The sequence below is a fragment of the Malaclemys terrapin genome, chromosome 1 (genome assembly GCF_027887155.1).
Source record: "Malaclemys terrapin pileata isolate rMalTer1 chromosome 1, rMalTer1.hap1, whole genome shotgun sequence".
Classification (NCBI taxonomy): domain Eukaryota; kingdom Metazoa; phylum Chordata; order Testudines; family Emydidae; genus Malaclemys; species Malaclemys terrapin.
In genome coordinates this window covers 332,643,921-332,662,874 of record NC_071505.1, presented here as the reverse complement: position 1 = coordinate 332,662,874, position 18,954 = coordinate 332,643,921, and the positions used below count along the sequence as shown (strand labels likewise).

The 18,954-nt window shown below is 44.1% G+C and overlaps 1 protein-coding gene across 14 annotated transcripts in view; it reads right to left on the bottom strand.

The window, feature by feature from the left end:
• The window catches only part of DLG2 (discs large MAGUK scaffold protein 2), a 1,481,925-nt gene that overhangs the window by 124,342 nt on the left and 1,338,629 nt on the right, over positions 1-18,954 (bottom strand). For all 14 annotated transcript variants that reach the window (XM_054015731.1, XM_054015732.1, XM_054015733.1 and 11 more), the window contains one exon: positions 7,249-7,363. In XM_054015731.1, the coding sequence (XP_053871706.1) occupies positions 7,249-7,363 (115 nt within the window). The remainder of the gene's footprint in view (positions 1-7,248; positions 7,364-18,954) is intronic.

The following is an 18,954-nucleotide window of genomic DNA, read 5'->3' as shown; positions in this document are numbered from 1 at the left end:
TTTGTCGGTCAGGGGGTGTTTTTACACCCCTGACCGACAAAAAGTTTTAATGACAAAAATGCAGTGTAGACCTAGCCTAAGTCTCCATTAGTCTAAGACATTAGACCTAGCCTAATGTCTTGATCCATTACTTAATCCAGGGTTCTAAACATCCAGATGGATTCTGGGTTAACTCCCCCCCAGTAATAATATTTAGTTATAGACCTTTCTGCAGAGGTTCAATTTGTAATATATAAAAATTGGAAAGTACTGTAGTTGTGTATTCTAAATTTACCAGAACCCTTTTCATCAAGAAATCAGAGAGACAATCCTATGAAGGCAGGTTCTTTGGCATGGTATGCTCCCTCTAACACCTAGTTTTCAACTGGCTGCAGTGAGATGTATAGTTCTGACATGCCAACCTATATCTCCTGAAAATCTTGCACTGATCTACTTTAAGATACACACACATACACACAATTTGAGGCATCTATTAATTTAATGGCATAGTTTCTTCATGTCTACACTAGCAGATCCCTCCAATGCTTGACCATTAACACTAAGGGCTGGTCCCCACTTAGTCCGGACTTCGGACTAAGGTACGCAAATTCAGCTACGTTAATAACGTAGCTGAATTCGAAGTACCTTAGTCCGGACTTACCGCGGTCCAGACGCGGCCGGAAGTCTCCCCCCGTCGACGCCGCGTACTCCTCTCGGCGAGCTGGAGTACCGGCGCCGACTGTGAGCACTTCCGGGATCGATCCGGGATCCATTTATCACGTCTTAACCAGACGCGATAAATCGATCCCAGAACATCGATGGCGTGCCGCCGGACCAGCCGGTAAGTGAAGACTAGGCCTAAAATTCCACTGGCTGGATTCCTTTCAACCAAGGGACTTCACTTCCTAAATATTTTAGTCCTTCAAAAGGTTGCCATATTCTACAGCCCATGAGTGACTCTGCAGAACTGGGAGTGGACAGCGCAGCTGTTTTAAACCAATATACATGTTTTTGCAAGAGCAAGTGTTTTAACCTCTGAGTTCAAAAGACAAGAATGTAGTCAACACTAAAAAGTCATCTGTGTATAGCACGATGTTTAGCTTTATTGATGGTCTTCACCCTACTCTCCTATCAAAGGGTTTGTGAGCTAGCAGTTGAGTTGCTAAGAAATAAAAGTGGTGAAAAGCAGAACCTTCTCTCAGCACTCTAATTAAAGCAAATTGATCCAAAACAAATCCATTAACCTTAGCCAGGCAATAAAGGAGCTATAAATAACCACTATTTAGCCCATTACACATCAGTTCCTCCACAGGCATCATATTGTCTGTTTTTCTTTCCCTTGTTCTTTCTCACTGAATCGATTTATATGCCAAAGTAAAAGTAAATCATCTCCTGTTTTTCAATCCTCACCTAGAGTCTCATAATACTCTTTGTGGCCCTGCAGTTGGTTGCTGTGGCCATTCTGATAACATCCCAAACAGGGGATTAGTGCTTCACGGGCAGCAGGAACAGATGAATTCTTAAGAAACAAGGACAGTATTTTTATATAAAGCCACTACTAAAGAGAACAGATAAAGAGAAACACAGAAAATATGATTTATAGTCAGAAATACTGTTGAAGAGAAATGTTTTCCATGAACCAGCAGAGGCTCTTTGAAATGACTAAGATAAAGAGGAAGAAAAGAATACAACCCACCAAAATTAAACAAAGGAGTTCAAAGGGCTACACAATTCCTTATGTAAAAATCCCTCTCTCTGGTTTATTCTTAGTATATACAGTTTTTAAGACTACATTTTAACAGCTGTGACAAATGCAGTTCTAGCACCTATGACCCATTATCTTCATATTGTATATTCTTTACACTTCATTTAATATTAATGACTAAATGTGTTCCAATTGTTAGGGGGTTGGACTGTGCCAAGCATCAGCATGTGCAATTCCCCTGTCTGCGTGAGGAGAGGATCAGCTACCTTCTTAAGACAGAGGATCTTCAGAGAGGGTGGGGTCAAATAGGATTCTGTGAGGAATCCACACAAACCTTCACAGAGCCTGAGGCTGTATTAGCTTTTTGCATGCCTCCCTCTGCACGAAAGAACCCCTCTTGAATAGGGTTACCATTCGTCCGGATTTACCCGGACATGTCTTCCTTTTTGTGCTAAAAATAGCGTCCGGGGGGAATTTGTAAATCACTCAGAATGTCCGGGATTTCCCCCCTCCCCCGGCAGAGCAGAGCGAGCGGCTGGGAGGGCTGCAGGGAAGTCCCGGGCTGGACTCCGGAGCAGCTGTAGAGGAGCTCCGCCCTGCATTCTGAGCCGGCAGCTCTCCCCTGCAGCCCAGCTCCAGCAGCACTGTGCAGGGCCAGGGACTGGGTTTTGTTGTGCTGGGGAGCGCAGCCACGTGTCCGGCTCGCACAGAGACCAACACCCTGTTCTGAGCAGTAGGGTAAGGGGACCAGGGGGCAGGAGAAGGGGCAGGGAGGTTCTGGAGGGGGCAGTCAAGAAACGTGGGGGGGGGTCGGGAGTTCGGGGGGGGGCTTTTTAGTGGGAGTGGAGAAAGTTTTGGGCAGTCAGGGTACAGGTAGGGGGTAGGGTCCTGGGGAGCAGTTGGGGGGGTCTTAGGAGGGGGCAGTTAGGGGACAAGGAACAGGGAGTCTTAGGTAGGGGGTGGGGTTCTGGAGGGCAGTTAGGAGCAGGGGTCCCAGGAGGGGGCAGTCAGGGGACAAGGGGGGGGGTTGGGAGTTCTGGGGGGGGCTGTCAGGGGGCAGGAGTGGGGAGAGGGATCAGAGCAGTCAGGGGACAGGGAGCAGAGGGGTTTAGATGGGTTGGGAGTTCTGGGGGGGGGCTGTCAGGGGGAGGGAAGTGGTTGGATGGGGCGTGGGAGTCCCAGGGGTCTGTCTGGGGGTGGGGGTGTGGATAACGGTTGGGGCAGTCAGGGGACAAGAGGCAGGGAGGCTTAGATAGGGGGTGGAGTCCTGGGGGGCAGTTAGGGGCAGGGGTCCCAGGAGGGGGCAGTCAGGGGACAAGGAACGGGGGGAGGGTTGGGGGTTCTGGGGGGGCGGGAAGTGGGAGGGGCGGGGCTAGGGCGGGGCTCCTCCCGTCCTCTTTTTTGCTTGTTGAAATATGGTAACCCTACTCTTGAAGTCATTTTCAGGGGCAGCAGAAGATGAAGGAGCCAGATGGAGCCATGCTTTCAGAGACAATGGTAGACAGGGAGTCTCCAGAATTGGTATGGAGACCCCAGCATGCCGTGGTTCCCCCAAGGTCGTGTGTGTGTGTGGGGGGGGAATCTGCAAGTTTTAGGGTTTGAACCCACTGCCCATTCCATGAGGAAAGTAGCAAACTCAATCCCAGTTGGAAGGATCTGCTGGAAACTCTGCATGGCTCCTGCCACAGACTTTATCTTTCCTCTCACATGTTTCCACAAGAAGGGCAGAAGACCGACACTTCCTATCCAGCTGTTGCTGGTGCACTAGTCGTATTTAGTTTTTAATAATTCTCAATTTAAGAGAAACTTGTTTTCCTCTCTTCTGGTTTTCCCAGTGTAATTTTATCTACGCAGCAATTACTTTATGTACCCACGCACTGCCTAACCAATGAAATTTATCCCAATTAAAACTCCAACGCTAAAACATTTCAAGCTGAATATATATATATATATATATATATATATATATATATACACATACACACACACACACACAAGCTTGTATTCAACGCAGAATGGCAAAACCGCAACGTCTTAAATAAAAAAGAAATGAAGAAAAATGGAATCATTAACTTTCCATCATAACTGGGAATTGCTACGTAGACATTTTTAGGATAATTAGCAGCATCTTGTCCTTTCACGCACTGCACAGATGCTTACCAAAATGATCATCTAAAATGCACTTGGCCTGAATTTCAAGAACATTATTACAGTATTCTCTTATGCTGCAGACTTCTCACAAAGGTCCCTCGATGAGAAGGGGATTATATCCTTAATGTCCCCAGCAAATCAAAACCTCACAGAACATGGCATGCTTGCTATGTCATTCTTCCCCTCCACCCCACTGCCCCAGTACCTAATAAAGACAGAAACTGCCTTAGTAATGACCAAATATTATTTGAATCAACAGTGCCTAACACAATGGAGGCCATGCCCCTGACTGTGGCCTCTAGGTTCTACCACATTCCAAACAAATAATAATAATATGTAAAATACAGTGCTTATCAAGTACACTTTTAGTAGAGCTGAACACAGCCAGCTTTCTTGGCTTTGACTGCAAGAATTTATGCAACTAAAAATGAACTGAGGTTCTTGAGGTTTTATGGTTGAGGCTTTTCTGCTCAGTTCTGAAATAAAAGAACAGATCTGTATTTGTGGTATGGGGGTTGATATTTAGACATATGGTTAAAAGACATCAGAAGAGTATCAGGCTACTGCGAGGTCACCATGATGATTACTGGAGATTTTTGTTTAATCAAACTCCGTCTTACAAAATTATAAACTATTTGTTTCCAATTGCGAATTTAAAAACAACAGATGTTACTTCAACAGCTGTGTATTAAGACAGAGGGTAATATTTTCTAAAGGGCCTAAATAACTTAGGAGTCTATGTTCCATTTTCAAAAGTGATCTACGCACTTAGGCTCAGATTTTAAAAGACACCTAAAGATGCAGATAGGTGCCTAGACAGATTTTCAAAAGCATTTAAGTAGATCAGGTGACGAACTCCCATTGATTCACCTGTTTAGGTACTATTGAAAATCCCAATAGGTGCCTTTAGGTACCTAAATTTCTTGGAAAATCTGACCATCAGACCCCTATGTCCCATTGACTTTCAATAAGACTTAGGCTCCTAAGTGCCTAAATCAATTTGAAAATGGCACTTAGGTGCTTTTGAAAAGATTACTCAGAGGCTATGGAGTCAGTTACACTGCGAGTGCTGCCAATGGAGACCTTGGGCTTCTGAATCTCTTTCCAGGTAGAAGTATTCTACCTGTATTTAAAGTTAAGTTTTGATTTTTAAAAAACCTGCGTATTAAGTTGATGCTTGTGAAAGGTGCTGGATTGTGAGCAGAATGAAGTCCTCTATTTACAGAACAAGTGCTGTACTGGTAATGACATCAAAAATGTCCCCACATTTGCCCCACCAAGGTGCCTCCTGTGGCAGACATGGGGCTATTCTGTAATAATCTATGGATACTGTATTGGGATTTTTACTGTTGGGTTTATTGGGTTTAATCAACAGGGATGTTGGGAACAGGGCCGGCTCCAGGGTTTTGGCCACCCCAAGCAGCCAAAAAAAAAAAAAAAAGCCGCGATTGTGATCTGCAGCGGCAATTCGGCGGAAGGTCCTTTGCTCTGAGCAGGAGCGAGGGACCGTCCGCCGAATTGCCGCCGAATAGCTCGACCTGCCGCTCCTCTCCGGAGTGGCCGCCCCAAGCACCTGCTTGCCAAGCTGGTGCCTGGAGCCGGCCCTGGTTGGGAAACAAACAGGAATTCAAAACAATGATTCAAGATAAGACAAACAAACTATTGAGGGTTGTCACAAGATAACGGAATGGACAATGACTCTAGAGCAGAGGTCGGCAACCTCTGGCACGTGGCTCGCCAGGGTAAGCACCCTGGCGGGCCGGGCCAGTTTGTTTACCTGCCCCGTCTGCAGGTTCAGCCAATCGCGGCTCCCACTGGCCGCGGTTCACCGCTCCAGGCCAATGGGGGTGCTGGGAAGCCGCGGGCAACACATCCCTTGGCCCGTTGGAGTTGGAGAATCACATGATTTCACTGAAAGGAAAAGTTAAGGCAGAAGTCCTGACACCAATGGTTGTGCATTAAGAGAGAGACCAGAGATGGGTCAGAGGTGCAGCTAAACCTGTACCCATGACATAAGAACAGCCATACTGGGTCAGACCAAAAGTTCATCTAGTCCAGTATCCTGTCTTCCAACAGTGGCCAATGCCAGGTGCTTCAGAGGGAACGAACAGAACAGGTAATCATCAAGTGATTCATCTCCTGTTGCCCATTCCCAGCTTCTGGCAAACAGAGGCTAGGGACACCATCCCTGCCTATCCTGGCTAATAGCCATTGATGGACCTATCCTCCATGAACTTATCTAGTTCTTTTTTGAATCCTGTTATAGTCTTGGCCTTCACAACATCTTCTGGCAAGGAGTTCCACAAGTTGACTGTGCATTGTGTAAAGAAATACTTCCTTTTGTTTGTTTTAAACCTGCTGCCTATTCAAGATACTTCCATCCTGGTCTGAACAGATCAACCTCTGGGGATATGAGAGAAGTTCCATCTCAATCCCCATTCAGTCCTTGACCTCTCTACTGAAGTACCAATTAGTGCCTGTTGGGGTTCCTGTCACTGGGAACTGCAATGAGACCACCAATTGCCTACTTTAAATATTTCCCTCTTGCTTAAATTCCTTCTTTGCTACCCTCTCCGCTCATGCTGAAGGCATAATGACAAAATCTAGGATTTAGCCTTAATTGGATCTCTGCAATGTTACCACCCAAATTAGCTCCCCCCCCCTGCCATGAATAATTGTCACTGCCTGGAGGTTGACATATTGCTTCCCTGTACTTTGCGATTGTCAAGAATTTCAAATGGTATGCTCAGAACAAGGAAACAGTGTAGAAGGTAGAAGTGGAAGGCCTAAAAAGTAGGAGTGCTATTAAAATATTTGGCATTAAGCCCCACATGCTTACCTTTAGCAGTATACTTTCCATTGCCAAAATGAGGGGCTGGCTGCAAAACTTGCTAGGATCAGAGATGTGAATCCCAGTCCTTTGGTTAATAAGGCTACTGAAATAGGATGACTATGGCAAAGGTAAAGCGGTGATCACTAGTACTGCCTAGCTAAGAATTGCGTACATCCTATATAATTATTGTCATCCTCTATCGTCCTGCCTCTTAGATCATAAGCTCCCTGTAGCAGGGGCAGTTTGAATGGTGCCCAGTTCAATGGAATTTGACCTAAGCCTTCAGTATACAGAAAAGCTCGTCTGTTTTTTCAGCTATTGTGTGGGCCGTGAGATGGTGAAAGTTTTCATCTTAAAGCACTGCTACAACTCTTTCTACTGCTCTTTAAAAATAGCCTTGGAATGATAGCATTAGTAATATAGGTGCATCAAGAAATTATATTAATTTCACTGCATTATACATTTTGAACCATATAAACTCACATCATGATACATGTCTCAGTTATATTCCTCAGCTCTCCAAACCACATGGTAGAGAAGCTGCTCACATTTATCATCAGGAAAAACATTCCGTGCCTACCTTACGTAGAGTGACCGCTTCTGATTGGTTCTCAGGGAGCCAGACCCAGAACTCATGCTGTGGTTCATCATCTGCTCACGTAGGTCATGGATTTTTGCCTCAAATCGAGCGTACTCTGATGATGAAAAAAACAAACAAACCTCTATTGTAGCTGCATTACAACTGGTAAATGCAAATGAATATTAAGATTAATAAATCCAGGACATGTTCTTAGGATCATGGTCACATGACCTATCTATCTTAAGCGTGTATATAACCCCATTACTGTAGCATCTAAGCATTTCACTATCTTTAATATATTCACACGCAACACCAAGGTACTGTCATCCCTATTTTGTACCTGGGGAACAGAGAGACTGACTTGCCAAAGGTCACACAGAAAGCCTGTGGCAGACCATGTAACTGAACCCAGGCTAGCACCATACCCACTGGACCATCCTTCGTCTCAGTGACTGAATTACCTTGCTGACGGAGCACAAGGTACAGTAAAATTACCAGTCGGACCAAAACATGAAGAAGCAATAAAGAAAGTTTCCAAAGTTCTTTCAAGTAGAACTGTGCAGTGGAGAACCACCCCTCCCGATCTCATTTAGCAAGGAAATACCTTGGGAGCTATTTTGTCCACACTGACTGTGGAATTTTCATGAAAAGTGCCCCTGTCTGGGTGCAGTGGGGGGCAAAGCATGCAGTGAATCCCTTCTGCCCCCAGGGGAGTTACCCTTACAGAAAGCACCGAATACCAAGGGGCCCTCTCGTGCTGCACACTCCTTGAAGCAGAGTGTAGGTAAACTTGAGGCCCAGCCAGTGCTTTGCACCCTGGGCAGGAGCACCTATCTGAGAGACAATGCTTGGGTGTGCACACAATGGGAACCTGATTCACCATTGCCCTGCACCTTATTTACACTAGTGCAATGTGGATGCAAACTAGTTGTAAAATGCTACTGATCAGAATGGTAGCATTTTACACCCACTTTGCATTGGTCAAGGTATAGGACAACAATGAATTGGACCCTACATATTTAGTATGGGACTGGGTGCAGCAACTGCTGCTCTTAGAAGCAGGCATAATTCCTCCAGACTCCACCATACTCACAGCCAGCTGCTAACTCCTTCCCACTCCACCGCTCCATTGCCTTTGAGCTATAATACAGCTCAGAGTTGGAGAGAGTTGCTAAAGAAAACTAAGAAGATTTTTTTTTTTCTGAAATGTGATTCAGAGATTTCCTATTAAACAGGACACTTACAATGGAAAGCCAGGCAAACACATAACCCAATATTACATACTTGCTAAAGAAAAGACTGATTTTAATAATAAAATATATCAATAATACTTATACTGAGCTTTACGTGTTTAAAGGAATGTATAAATGTTATTTAATCCTCACAACACCTCTATCAATTATGTAGAAATTACTATTTCCATGTTCAGATGTTGAAGGCCCTTCGAACACCTCAATCCCAGCCCAAAGCACCCTCCTGCACCCCAAACCCCTCATCCACAGCCCCACCCCAGAGCACACACCCTGAACCCCTCATTTCTGGCCCCACCCTGAACCTGCACCCCCAGCCCAGAGCCCATACCCCTTCCACTCTGCAACTCCCTGCCTCAACCCGAGCCCCCTCCCATACTCCGAACCCCTCGGCTCCACCTCCCAGCCTGAAGCCCCCTCCTGCACCCCAAACCCCTCATCCTTAGCCCCACCCCAGAGCCCACACCCTCAGCCGGAGCCCTCACCCCCTCCTGCAACTCAACCTCCTGATTCAGCCTGGTGAAAATGAGCGAGTGAGTGAGGGTGGGGAGAGTGAGTGACAGAGGGAGGGGGGATGGATCGAATAGGGGGACGGGCCCTCAGAGAAGGGGCGGGGCAGAGGTGGGGCCTCAGATGAGGGGCAGGGCAGGGCAAGGGTGTTGGTTTTGTGTGAGTAGAAAGTTGGCAACCGTATCCATTGCTTTTGTTTGTGTACAAACTACTGGAGCAAGTTTTCAGATCATGCTGTTCCTTCAGGTTCATAATTTAGCAGATCCTCTTCTCACTTGAATCCAATTTTCTTTATCAGAAATCTTGACTCTGATTGAAACCCCTCTGATGTGGACTAAAGCACTGTATAGACAAGATTTAAGTCTCATTTTCAAAAGTGATTTAAGCATTTAGGAGCTTAAGTCTTATTGAAAATCAATGGGACTTGAGCTCCCAAGTGCTGGAGGGCCAGATATTTTATGTCAGTGGGAGTTAGGCACCTAAATACTTTCAAAAATCTGGCCCTAAATCACTTTTGAAAATGGGACTTAGGTGCTTTTGCAAATTTTACTCCTAATCTAGGATTTTCCCTTTGGTCAATTTGGTCAAGATTCATTTTGTAAATTGTTTTGTTTCTGGGAAGCCAAATAAAATATTACATTAACTTTTTATTATTACTATTACAGCTATTTATTTTTACTCTACCTCATTATGTGCTTCTTGCTATATTGTAAACCTGCTTGATATTTATGAAAGGTACATGTAAAACAATCAATTAAAAAAAGGAGCCTGTATTTCCATTGCTCACATTCTACCTGTGGATAAACAGAGACAGTCTCAAGGGCTGTCAATGTGGCCCCTTTCACAAGCATTATATACACTCACAATGATGTTAAACTATATTTCAAGGTGTATGTCAAGAGGTTTTGGTGCTTTAGAACTGGATTAGGTCAAGAAAAGAAATAATTTACACCAGAGTACCTTCAATCATAGCTTTCTCCTTTAATAATTAATAAAGAAATCCCACACAGATACTGCATCTGAGGTGTGGGAGGAATTTCTATATTTAGACTCCAATCTGTACAGTGAGAAATGAAGATCAAAAAGATGACTCTCTATAGAATTATAGAATCATAGAATATCAGGGTTGGAAGGGACCTCAGGAGGTCATCTAGTCCAACCCCCTGCTCAAAGCAGGACCAATTCTCAACTAAATCATCCCAGCCAGGGCTTTGTTAAGCCTGACCTTAAAAACCTCTAAGGAAGGAGATTCCACCACCTCCCTAGGTAACCCATTCCAGTGCTTCACTACCCTCCTAGTGAAAAAGTTTTTCCTAATATCCAACCTAAACCTCCCCCACTGCAACTTGAGACCATTACTCCTTGTTCTGTTACCACTGAGAATAGTCTAAATCCATCCTCTTTGGAATCCCCTTTCGGGTAGTTGAAATCAGCTATCAAATCCCCCCTCATTCTTCTCTTCTGCAGACTAAACAATCCCAGTTCCCTCAGCCTCTCCTCATAAGTCATGTGCTCTAGCCCCCTAATCATTTTTGTTGCCCTCCACTGGACTCTTTCCAATTTTTCCACATCCTTCTTGTAGTGTGGAGCCCAAAACTGCACAGAGTACTTCAGATGAGGCCTCACCAATGTTGAATAGAGGGGAATGATCATGTCCCTCGATCTGCTGGCAATGCCGTTAGCCTTCTTGGCAACAAGGGTACACTGTTGACTCATATCCAGCTTCTTGTCCAATGTAACCCGTAGGTCCTTTTCTGCAGAACTGCTGCCTAGCCACTCGGTCCCTAGTCTGTAGCAGTGCATGCGATTCTTCTGTCCTAAGTACAGGACTCTGCACTTGTCCTTGTTGAACCTCTTCAGGTTTCTTTTGGCTCAATCCTCTAATTTATCTAGGTCCCTCTGTATCCTATCCCTACCCTCCAGCATATCTACCACTCCTCCCAGTTTAGTGTCATCTGCAAACTTGCTGAGAGTGCCGTCCAGGCCATCCTCCAAATCATTAATGAAGATATTGAACAAAACTGGCCCCAGGACTGACCCTGGGGGCACTCCGCTTGATACCGGCTGCCAACTAGACATGGAGCCATTGATCACTACCTGTTGATCCAGACGATCTAGCCAGCTTTCTATCTACCTTATAGTCTATTCATCCAGCCGGCAAGTCTATACTTCTTTAACTTGCCGGCAAGAATACTGTGGAAGACCATATAAAAAGCTTTGCTAAAGTCAAGGAATAACACATCCACTGCTTTCCCCTCATCCACAGACCCAGTTATCTCCTCATAGAAGGCAATTAGGTTAGTCAGGCATGACTTGGTGAATCCATGCTGACAGTTCCTGATCACTTTCCTCTCCTCTAAGTGCTTCAGAATTGATTCCTTGAGGACCTGCTCCATGATTTTTCCAGGGACAGAGGTGAGGCTGACTGGCTTGTAGTTCCCTGGATCATCCTCCTTCCCTTTTTTAAAAGATGGGCACTACATTAGCCTTTCTCCAGTCATCCGGGACCTCCCCTGATCGCCATGAGTTTTCAAAGATAATGGCCAATGGCTCTGCAATCACATCCGCCAACTCCTTTAGCACCCTCGGATGCAGCGCATCCGGCCCCATGGACTTGTGCTCATCCAGCTTTTCTAAATAGTCCCGAACCACTTCTTCTCCACAGAGGGCTGGTCACCTCCTCCCCATGCTGTGCTGCCCAGTGCAGCAGTCTGGGAGCTGACCTTGTTCATGAAGACAGAGGCAAAAAAAGCATTGAGTACATTAGCTTTTTCCACATCCTCTGTCATTAGGTTGCCTCCCTCATTCAGTAAGGGGCCCACACTTTCCTTCACTTTCTTCTTGTTGCTAACATATAGCACAGCATCAAATTACTTGCAGTTTGCACACCAACACCTTTGATACTTCAATGGGATGGTCAGACGATGAAGATGACTTTATTGTGTTTTGTACTGTTTTGACTTTGGATGACATTTCATCAAGGTCAGGTACTTGAAATTGTTTTCTTTGATTGAAAATTTATTCTGAATTTTCCTAGAAGATATTCGTAAGATTTGTTATGACTTTTAAATATTTTAAATATTTACTAACTACATGCTAGGTGTTCATGGAGTCAAACTAAAGGCCCCAGTTTGATTTTAATAAATAACATAGTATATGTGAGGCTTCTGCAGCATGGGAGGCAAATTTCAGCACCTGGGCTTTTTTTTTTTAATTGAACTAAGATAAAAAAATTAGATGTTAAACCAATTACATATCAAGTGGTTATCAATGGTTCACTCTCAACATGGGAAGACATCTCTAGTGTGGTCCCTAGGGGTCAGTCCTGGGTCTGGTTATACTCAATAGTTTCATTAATGACTTGGATAATGGAGTGGAGAGAATGCTTACAAAATTTGTAATGACACCAAGCTGGGGTTGCAAGAACTTTGAAGGACAGGATGAGAATTTAAAATGACCTTGACAAATTGGAGAATTGGTCTGAAATCAACATGATGAAATTCAATAAAGGCAAGTGCAAAGTACTACACGTAGGGTATATCTACACTACCCGCTGGATCGGCAGGCAGGGATCGATCCAGCAGGCGTCGATTTATCGTGTCTAGTCTAGACACGATAAATCGACCCCCGAGCGCTCTCCCGTTGACTCTTGTACTCCACCGCCGCAAGAGGCGTAGGCGGAGTCGACAAGGGAGTGGCAGCAGTCAACTCACCGCAGTGAAGACACTGCGGTGAGTAGGTCTAAATACATCGACTTCAGCTACATTATTCATGTAGCTGAAGTTGCGTAACTTAGATCGACCCCCCCCCCAGCGTAGACCAGGCCTTAGGAAGCAAAAAATCAAATGCACAACTACAAAATGGGGAACAACTGACTAGGCAGCAGGATCTGGGGATATAGTGAATCACAAATTGAATATGAGCAAGTAATGTGATGCAATTTCTGGAAAAAATCAATTCAGACAATTAAGGTCATGACAGATGGACAAAAGGGAAAAATACATTCAGTGAAAGGCTGATTCAACGTCTTGTGGCCCTTTGAAGAAAGAAGAAAACAACAGCACATCACTGTCTGATACACTGCTGCACTTTGCCAGCTTTTACCTAGCAAAATCTCCATGAAAATGGGCATGTGATTCATATACCAGTTCAGGTAACTGAAGTTCTCGTGCTCCCTAGAGGCATGGGCAGCGGGTGACCGGCCGGCTCAGTGTAGCTAGTCCCGGCCCGGCCCCACCCTCCTGCCCTCTTTCCCCTGCTGGAGCCCAGAGCCTCCCTCCCTGTGGCTGCCAGCCCCTGCCCCAGCTCCCGAGCGCCAGGCAGGCATTGCTTGTCCCCCCAAGTCCCCTCCCGCAGCCCCCCACCCCAGCGCAGGGCAGGCAGCCCCCCCCAGCCCTAGCCTCAGCATGCTTCCCTGAAGAGAAGCAGCCAGTGTGCCTGGGCTGAGACCAAGGGAAAGCACAAGCAGGAGGGGGCCTTCCAGGCAGAGTGTGGGCGGGGCCACACTGGGCTGTCTGGGGAGGCATAGCCTCCCCCAGCCTACCATATGCACCAGTCATGCCTAGAGGCTTTCCAATAACAAGAGTCAGGGCCCTTTATTAGGAGCCTAAAAATTAATATAGGAGACTAATTCCAAGAACCCATTTTTGGTGCTTGAGGTCCAAGTCACCTATCACATCCACCAGGCTAAATCCACTGCACAGGCCAGTGGCAGGAAAATTTTAATTTTGCTGAAGTTGCTTTTTAGTTATAAAATTAGAGCATAGCAACGGAAAACACAAGAACAAGCATTTTGCAGCTCCCCCCAAAACAGTTAAGAATCTTTGTAATATATTAAAAAGTAATTATTTCCATCCTTACTCTTTTATGACAGGTTGCAGTTTAGACTGAATAATAGTAAAAAAACCCAAACCAACCAAAACCTGAAAACAGATTCTGATGGAAATGCTGGTATACTATATAGCAGTGGAAATGACACCACTGAAATGCACGAATGTTAGCAGACCCAGCCTATATTAGCTTGAACTTATCTAATGTTGGCACCATTAGAGAGATCTTAATTCCTTCTGTCAGCAGGTAGCAATATGCAGGTTCATCAATGTCTGCTTCAAAATGATAAAAGCTTTCATAAGTGCTGCTATTAGATTTTTAAAATAATGCACCTGTAACCCTGTTTGGTGCATTGTGAAGCAGTGACTGCCAATAACCTGGGTGATTGGTTGGCAAAGGATCACTCTTTTTTCAGACTGTACAAGAAAAAAAAGCAATGTAAAACCCTAATCGTCCACTTTCAAGATGATTAATACCATGTTATATTTGTTTTTAAAAAACAGTAGAAAAGTATTAGAAGACAAAATATCGGCTTGAAAAGGACATGTCAAATCAGTACCAGCTAATATAAGTAAGGACTAGTGGATGAGGGAGCTAGATCCTCAGTTGGTGTAAATGTGGCACAGTTTTAATGGAGCTATGCCGGTTTACACCAGAGGAAGTTCTAGCCAACGGGGGTGGGGGGGCGCAGTCAAGGGTGGAGGTTCTGGGGGAGGTCAGGGGACAGGGAGCAGGGGCGGTGGATGGGGCAAGGGTCCTGGGGGAGCCATCAGGGAACAGGAGGAGTTGGATGGGGCAGGAGTCTCGGGGGGGAGCCGTCAGGGGGCAAGAAAGCGGGGGGGGGATAGGAGGCGGGGACCGGGCCACGCCTGGCTGTTTGGGGAGGCACAGCCTCCCCTAACTGGCCCTCCATACAATTTCCGAAACCTGATGCAGCCCTCAGGCCAAAAAGTTTGCCTGCCCCTGGGGTAGAGAATAGATGTGTCAGAAGAGACAGGCTGCGGTGTGGTCCACAGCATGCAAAGTGATGTACTTACTTCCTTTGGCCTTATTTCAACTAGTCAGGATGAACAACATCCCTTTCATTACCGCAGGGTCAGGCTCCTATGTCCTCCCTATTCTGTTCATCATTTTTACCTTGTATAAGGAGTTTAGATCCCAATTCGTGTTGCCCTGCACAGCACAGCAAAGTGCAAAAGGGTTCCACATCAGAATTCTACCCACCCTGTATTAGTGAATTGCAACAATGAATTGAGCCCTTAAAGTTTGATCCTGCAAGGTGCCGAGTACTCTGGCCCTGATCCAGCAAAGCACTTAAGTATATATTTAACTTTAAGCCCATGCGTAGTCCCTTTGACTCCAGGTCAGTTTCCTGTGCAGTTCATTGGGCCCACTAGTGCTTAAAGTTATACATGTGCTTAACCGATTTGCTGGATCAGGGCCAAAGTGCACAGCACTTTGCAGGACCAAGCCGTTAGTGGAAAAATGATATGCTTAGTGATTAGGCCATTAAATTCTATCCTGTTTGAGCTGGATATCTGCTTGCTTTGGGATCCTCACTGATCATTCACATGCCCCCACTTTTCCTAGTCATTTTATAATTTTCCTAGCCTTTTCCATACCGCACCCTCATGTTACAAGAGAAAGTAGTGTCCATGATCCCATCCCTCCTGCCATGTAAGCATAAAGGAAGGGAGGGGGGTCATGACCATCCAGGCTGATAACCCAGGCTGTACACTTTATCTTTTTAAGTACAAAGAGCCTTCAGAATGTGTATGAATTCCCAGCTCTACCACGAGTGACTTGCGGCGTGATCTTGGGCAAGTTTTCAACCCCCTGTGCCTCTGTTTTCCCTGCCAGCCTTTGTCTTGTCTGTTTAAACCACAGATAATGTCACTGACGTCAATCAAGCCAGGATTTCACCCTTTTGGGCAGGGACTGGCTCTTACTATGTGTTTAACAGTGCCTAGCACCAGTCTCAGTCAGAACCTCTAGGAACTCCTGTAATACAAATGAATAATAATAGATCATAGCATTAAAAATGAGATACACTCTTTTAACTTTTATTCTTCTGACATATGTTTCCTACACAGCATAGTTAAGCTTTCGTGTTTAACACCATGCATCAAGCCTAACTCCTCACCAAGAATATATTTATTGTACATGTTGAAATAATAAAAAACCTTTAATAATCTGAGGCTGTAAAGTATTTACTTCTCAGATTACAAACATTTTCACTGATCATTAATCTGCACAGAATGAGTTCTCTGAATAGCCTGTTAGCCCAAATAAGGAGGAGAAAGACCTATGTGGTATGCAGATAATCCCTCTGCAATACCTTTCCTCTGTGACATCTGGTACTGGTCACTATCACAGATAGGATACTTAACTTGATGGACCTTGAATCTGATCCAGTCTGGCAATTCCTATGTTCTAATAATTCTGAAGGTAAATTTGACTTGATAGCAACCAAATCTACAGTATAAACATTCACTAAATGTCACTAATGAATTCATTGCACAAGATTCTGGCACCATCAACAGAATAATGTTTCCATTTGTTAGACTTATTTTGTATTTGTTACGGTAGCATCCAGAAGCCCCAGTCAGAATTGGAGAGCCACTGTACTGTACAGTTTGTACACTATACAGCCCGAAGTTATGTTGCGATTACTTCTCACTAACATTGCTCCCATTTGTAATGAGATTACCCAGGTTTCCAAAAGCAAAGGAAATGATAAACAACATTGGTCTTGATATCTCTGGAGGGAAGATGCCTTTACATCTTACTACCTTCTATATTTTGAACAAATGCATTTATTAAGATTTTTAACACACTCACTCTTTTTCAGGCACCCAGAGAAAAATCTCCTTCCCCTTTTAAAGATGCCAGCACACTCTGTGAGCTCACCCATTGCTTTGGCCTCTGAAACCTCAGCCCTGTAAACTCACTGATGACATATGCTCAGATCCTCAAAAGGTATTTTGGGGCCTCACGCCCACTGAAACCAATGGGAGTTAGATGCCTAAGTATCTTTGAGGATATGGACCTTAGTTTCTTAACTAGTCCTTCTCCTTATATCCACTACCTGCTTTTTTCCAAATGCATTTACACCTTTAACTATCTTCAAATCAAACCTTGCCTTTGCACACTTGCTCTGAAGCTGGCATCACATTCCAAATGTCACTGCCAACTTTCTTTTCATTTTCTTTACTACTGACGGTAATGCTTCTTCCATCTGTCACTCTTTTAGATACAGGCTTCATATCTGGTAAGTTGTGAATATAAAAAAACCCTTGAAAGTATATATTTCCCCCCACAAAATATTTAGAAAACTAATGTCATGTCCAATTCATAATCAGAATGAATGAGTCCAAATAGAAGCTGTAGTTTCAAAGACTTTAGGCCTTATAAATGAATCAAGTCTTTAGTGACAAGGAGTTTGTGTCCTATTGAGGCAGTATTCAAACTGCCCCGTTACTTCCTGTCTTTGGCCTATCTGTTATCAGCCTGGTCTTGTACCTGACCAGTTGAGAATTCACTCCAAATCCTTCCAGCTGTTGAATAAGGCTTTAACTGACCAGATATCCTTCAGAAGGATTGTTCAAATCGCAAAAAGGGTTTGAGAATTATTTCCCCTACATAGGGCTTTATTTTATATCCCCACATAGCACTTTATTGGATTTTTTAATCCTTTTTTTTTTCGGATGTGCTCAAAACAAAACGTGACTCCTTGTGGGTCAAATTACACAAAGCTCATATTGACTATGTCTCACACAATTTACCAGGTAACATGTTCAATGAGGTGCAAAGCAAGTAGTGAAAGCAGGAAGAGGATGTGGAACAAACAGGACACATATGTTCTGTCTTAGGAACACAGTTTGAAATCTTGGAAAAATTGGGTACATAATTTGCCCCCAGGCATCTGACTTGCACAGCCAGCACTTGCTCAGCAAAGCACCATATGTCTCTTTAACCTTGATAGCTTTATAGGAGTTAGAGTTTTATAGAGTGCAGGATTGTTTAAAACTATCTCCAGTGTTTTAGGCACAAGCTAACCTTTCTTCAGTGTTAAGCAGGCTTCCTTTCACCTTTTTCTTCAACAAATATTTATGCAAGGCATTGCAAAAAAACAAACCTTTTATATTAATATTCAAGCTACTTTATGTTACTATTTAATTATTTCAGGGTATCTTAATCATTTATTTACTTTTCAGAATTACCCTTCAAAACTCCATTGCCAAAAGGAAACTTTTTATTATAATTATTATTATTCGATATCTCCATTGTTCTTTTCCAAGAGTAATTCTGTTTCTTTGGGAGCTGAGCACAACATGCTGATTGTCCTCATCTTGTTAATGATGATGCAGCCATACAATTTATTGTATCTCAGAAAACTATGCTCTGGCACTAGGAGAAGAGATAGTGGTGGCAGCTTTTGAGGTATCCGAAGCATTATGGGGTTGCATCGGATTGTATAACTTGACCAACACAGTTCAGCCATTATAACACTCAAAAAGCTCATTTCCTCTTGCAAATGTATTGGATGACTATAACAGCGTTTAAAAGAGAACTGGATAAATTCATGGAGGTTAAGTCCATTAATGGCTATTAGCCATGATGGGTAAGGAATGGTGTCCCTAGACTCTGTTTGTCAGAGGGTGGAGATGGATGGCAGGAGAGAGATCACTTGATCATTACCTGTTAGGTTCACTCCCTCTGGGGGCATCTGGCATTGGCCACTGTTGGTAGACAGGATACTGGGCTAGATGGACCTTTGGTCTGACACAGTACGGCAATTCTTATGTTCTTATGGTGTTGGGAGAAAGATAAAGGGTACCAAATTGATTTTTTACACCCAATTTGAAGGTAAACAATTAATAGATTCCAAGACCAGAAGGGACCGTTGCAATCATCTAGTCTCACCTGTATTACACAGGCCATAGAATTTCCCCAAAATATTTCCTTCAGTTTTAATCCAGGTCTAATAACCCAATACAATTATGATTAGAGAAAAGCAATGAAAATTCCTAATAACTACAATGGAGCTTTCAATGGACTTCTTCAAAAACAAATCTGAGACTGTAGAATAATTCTACCTATGTTCATTTCAAAG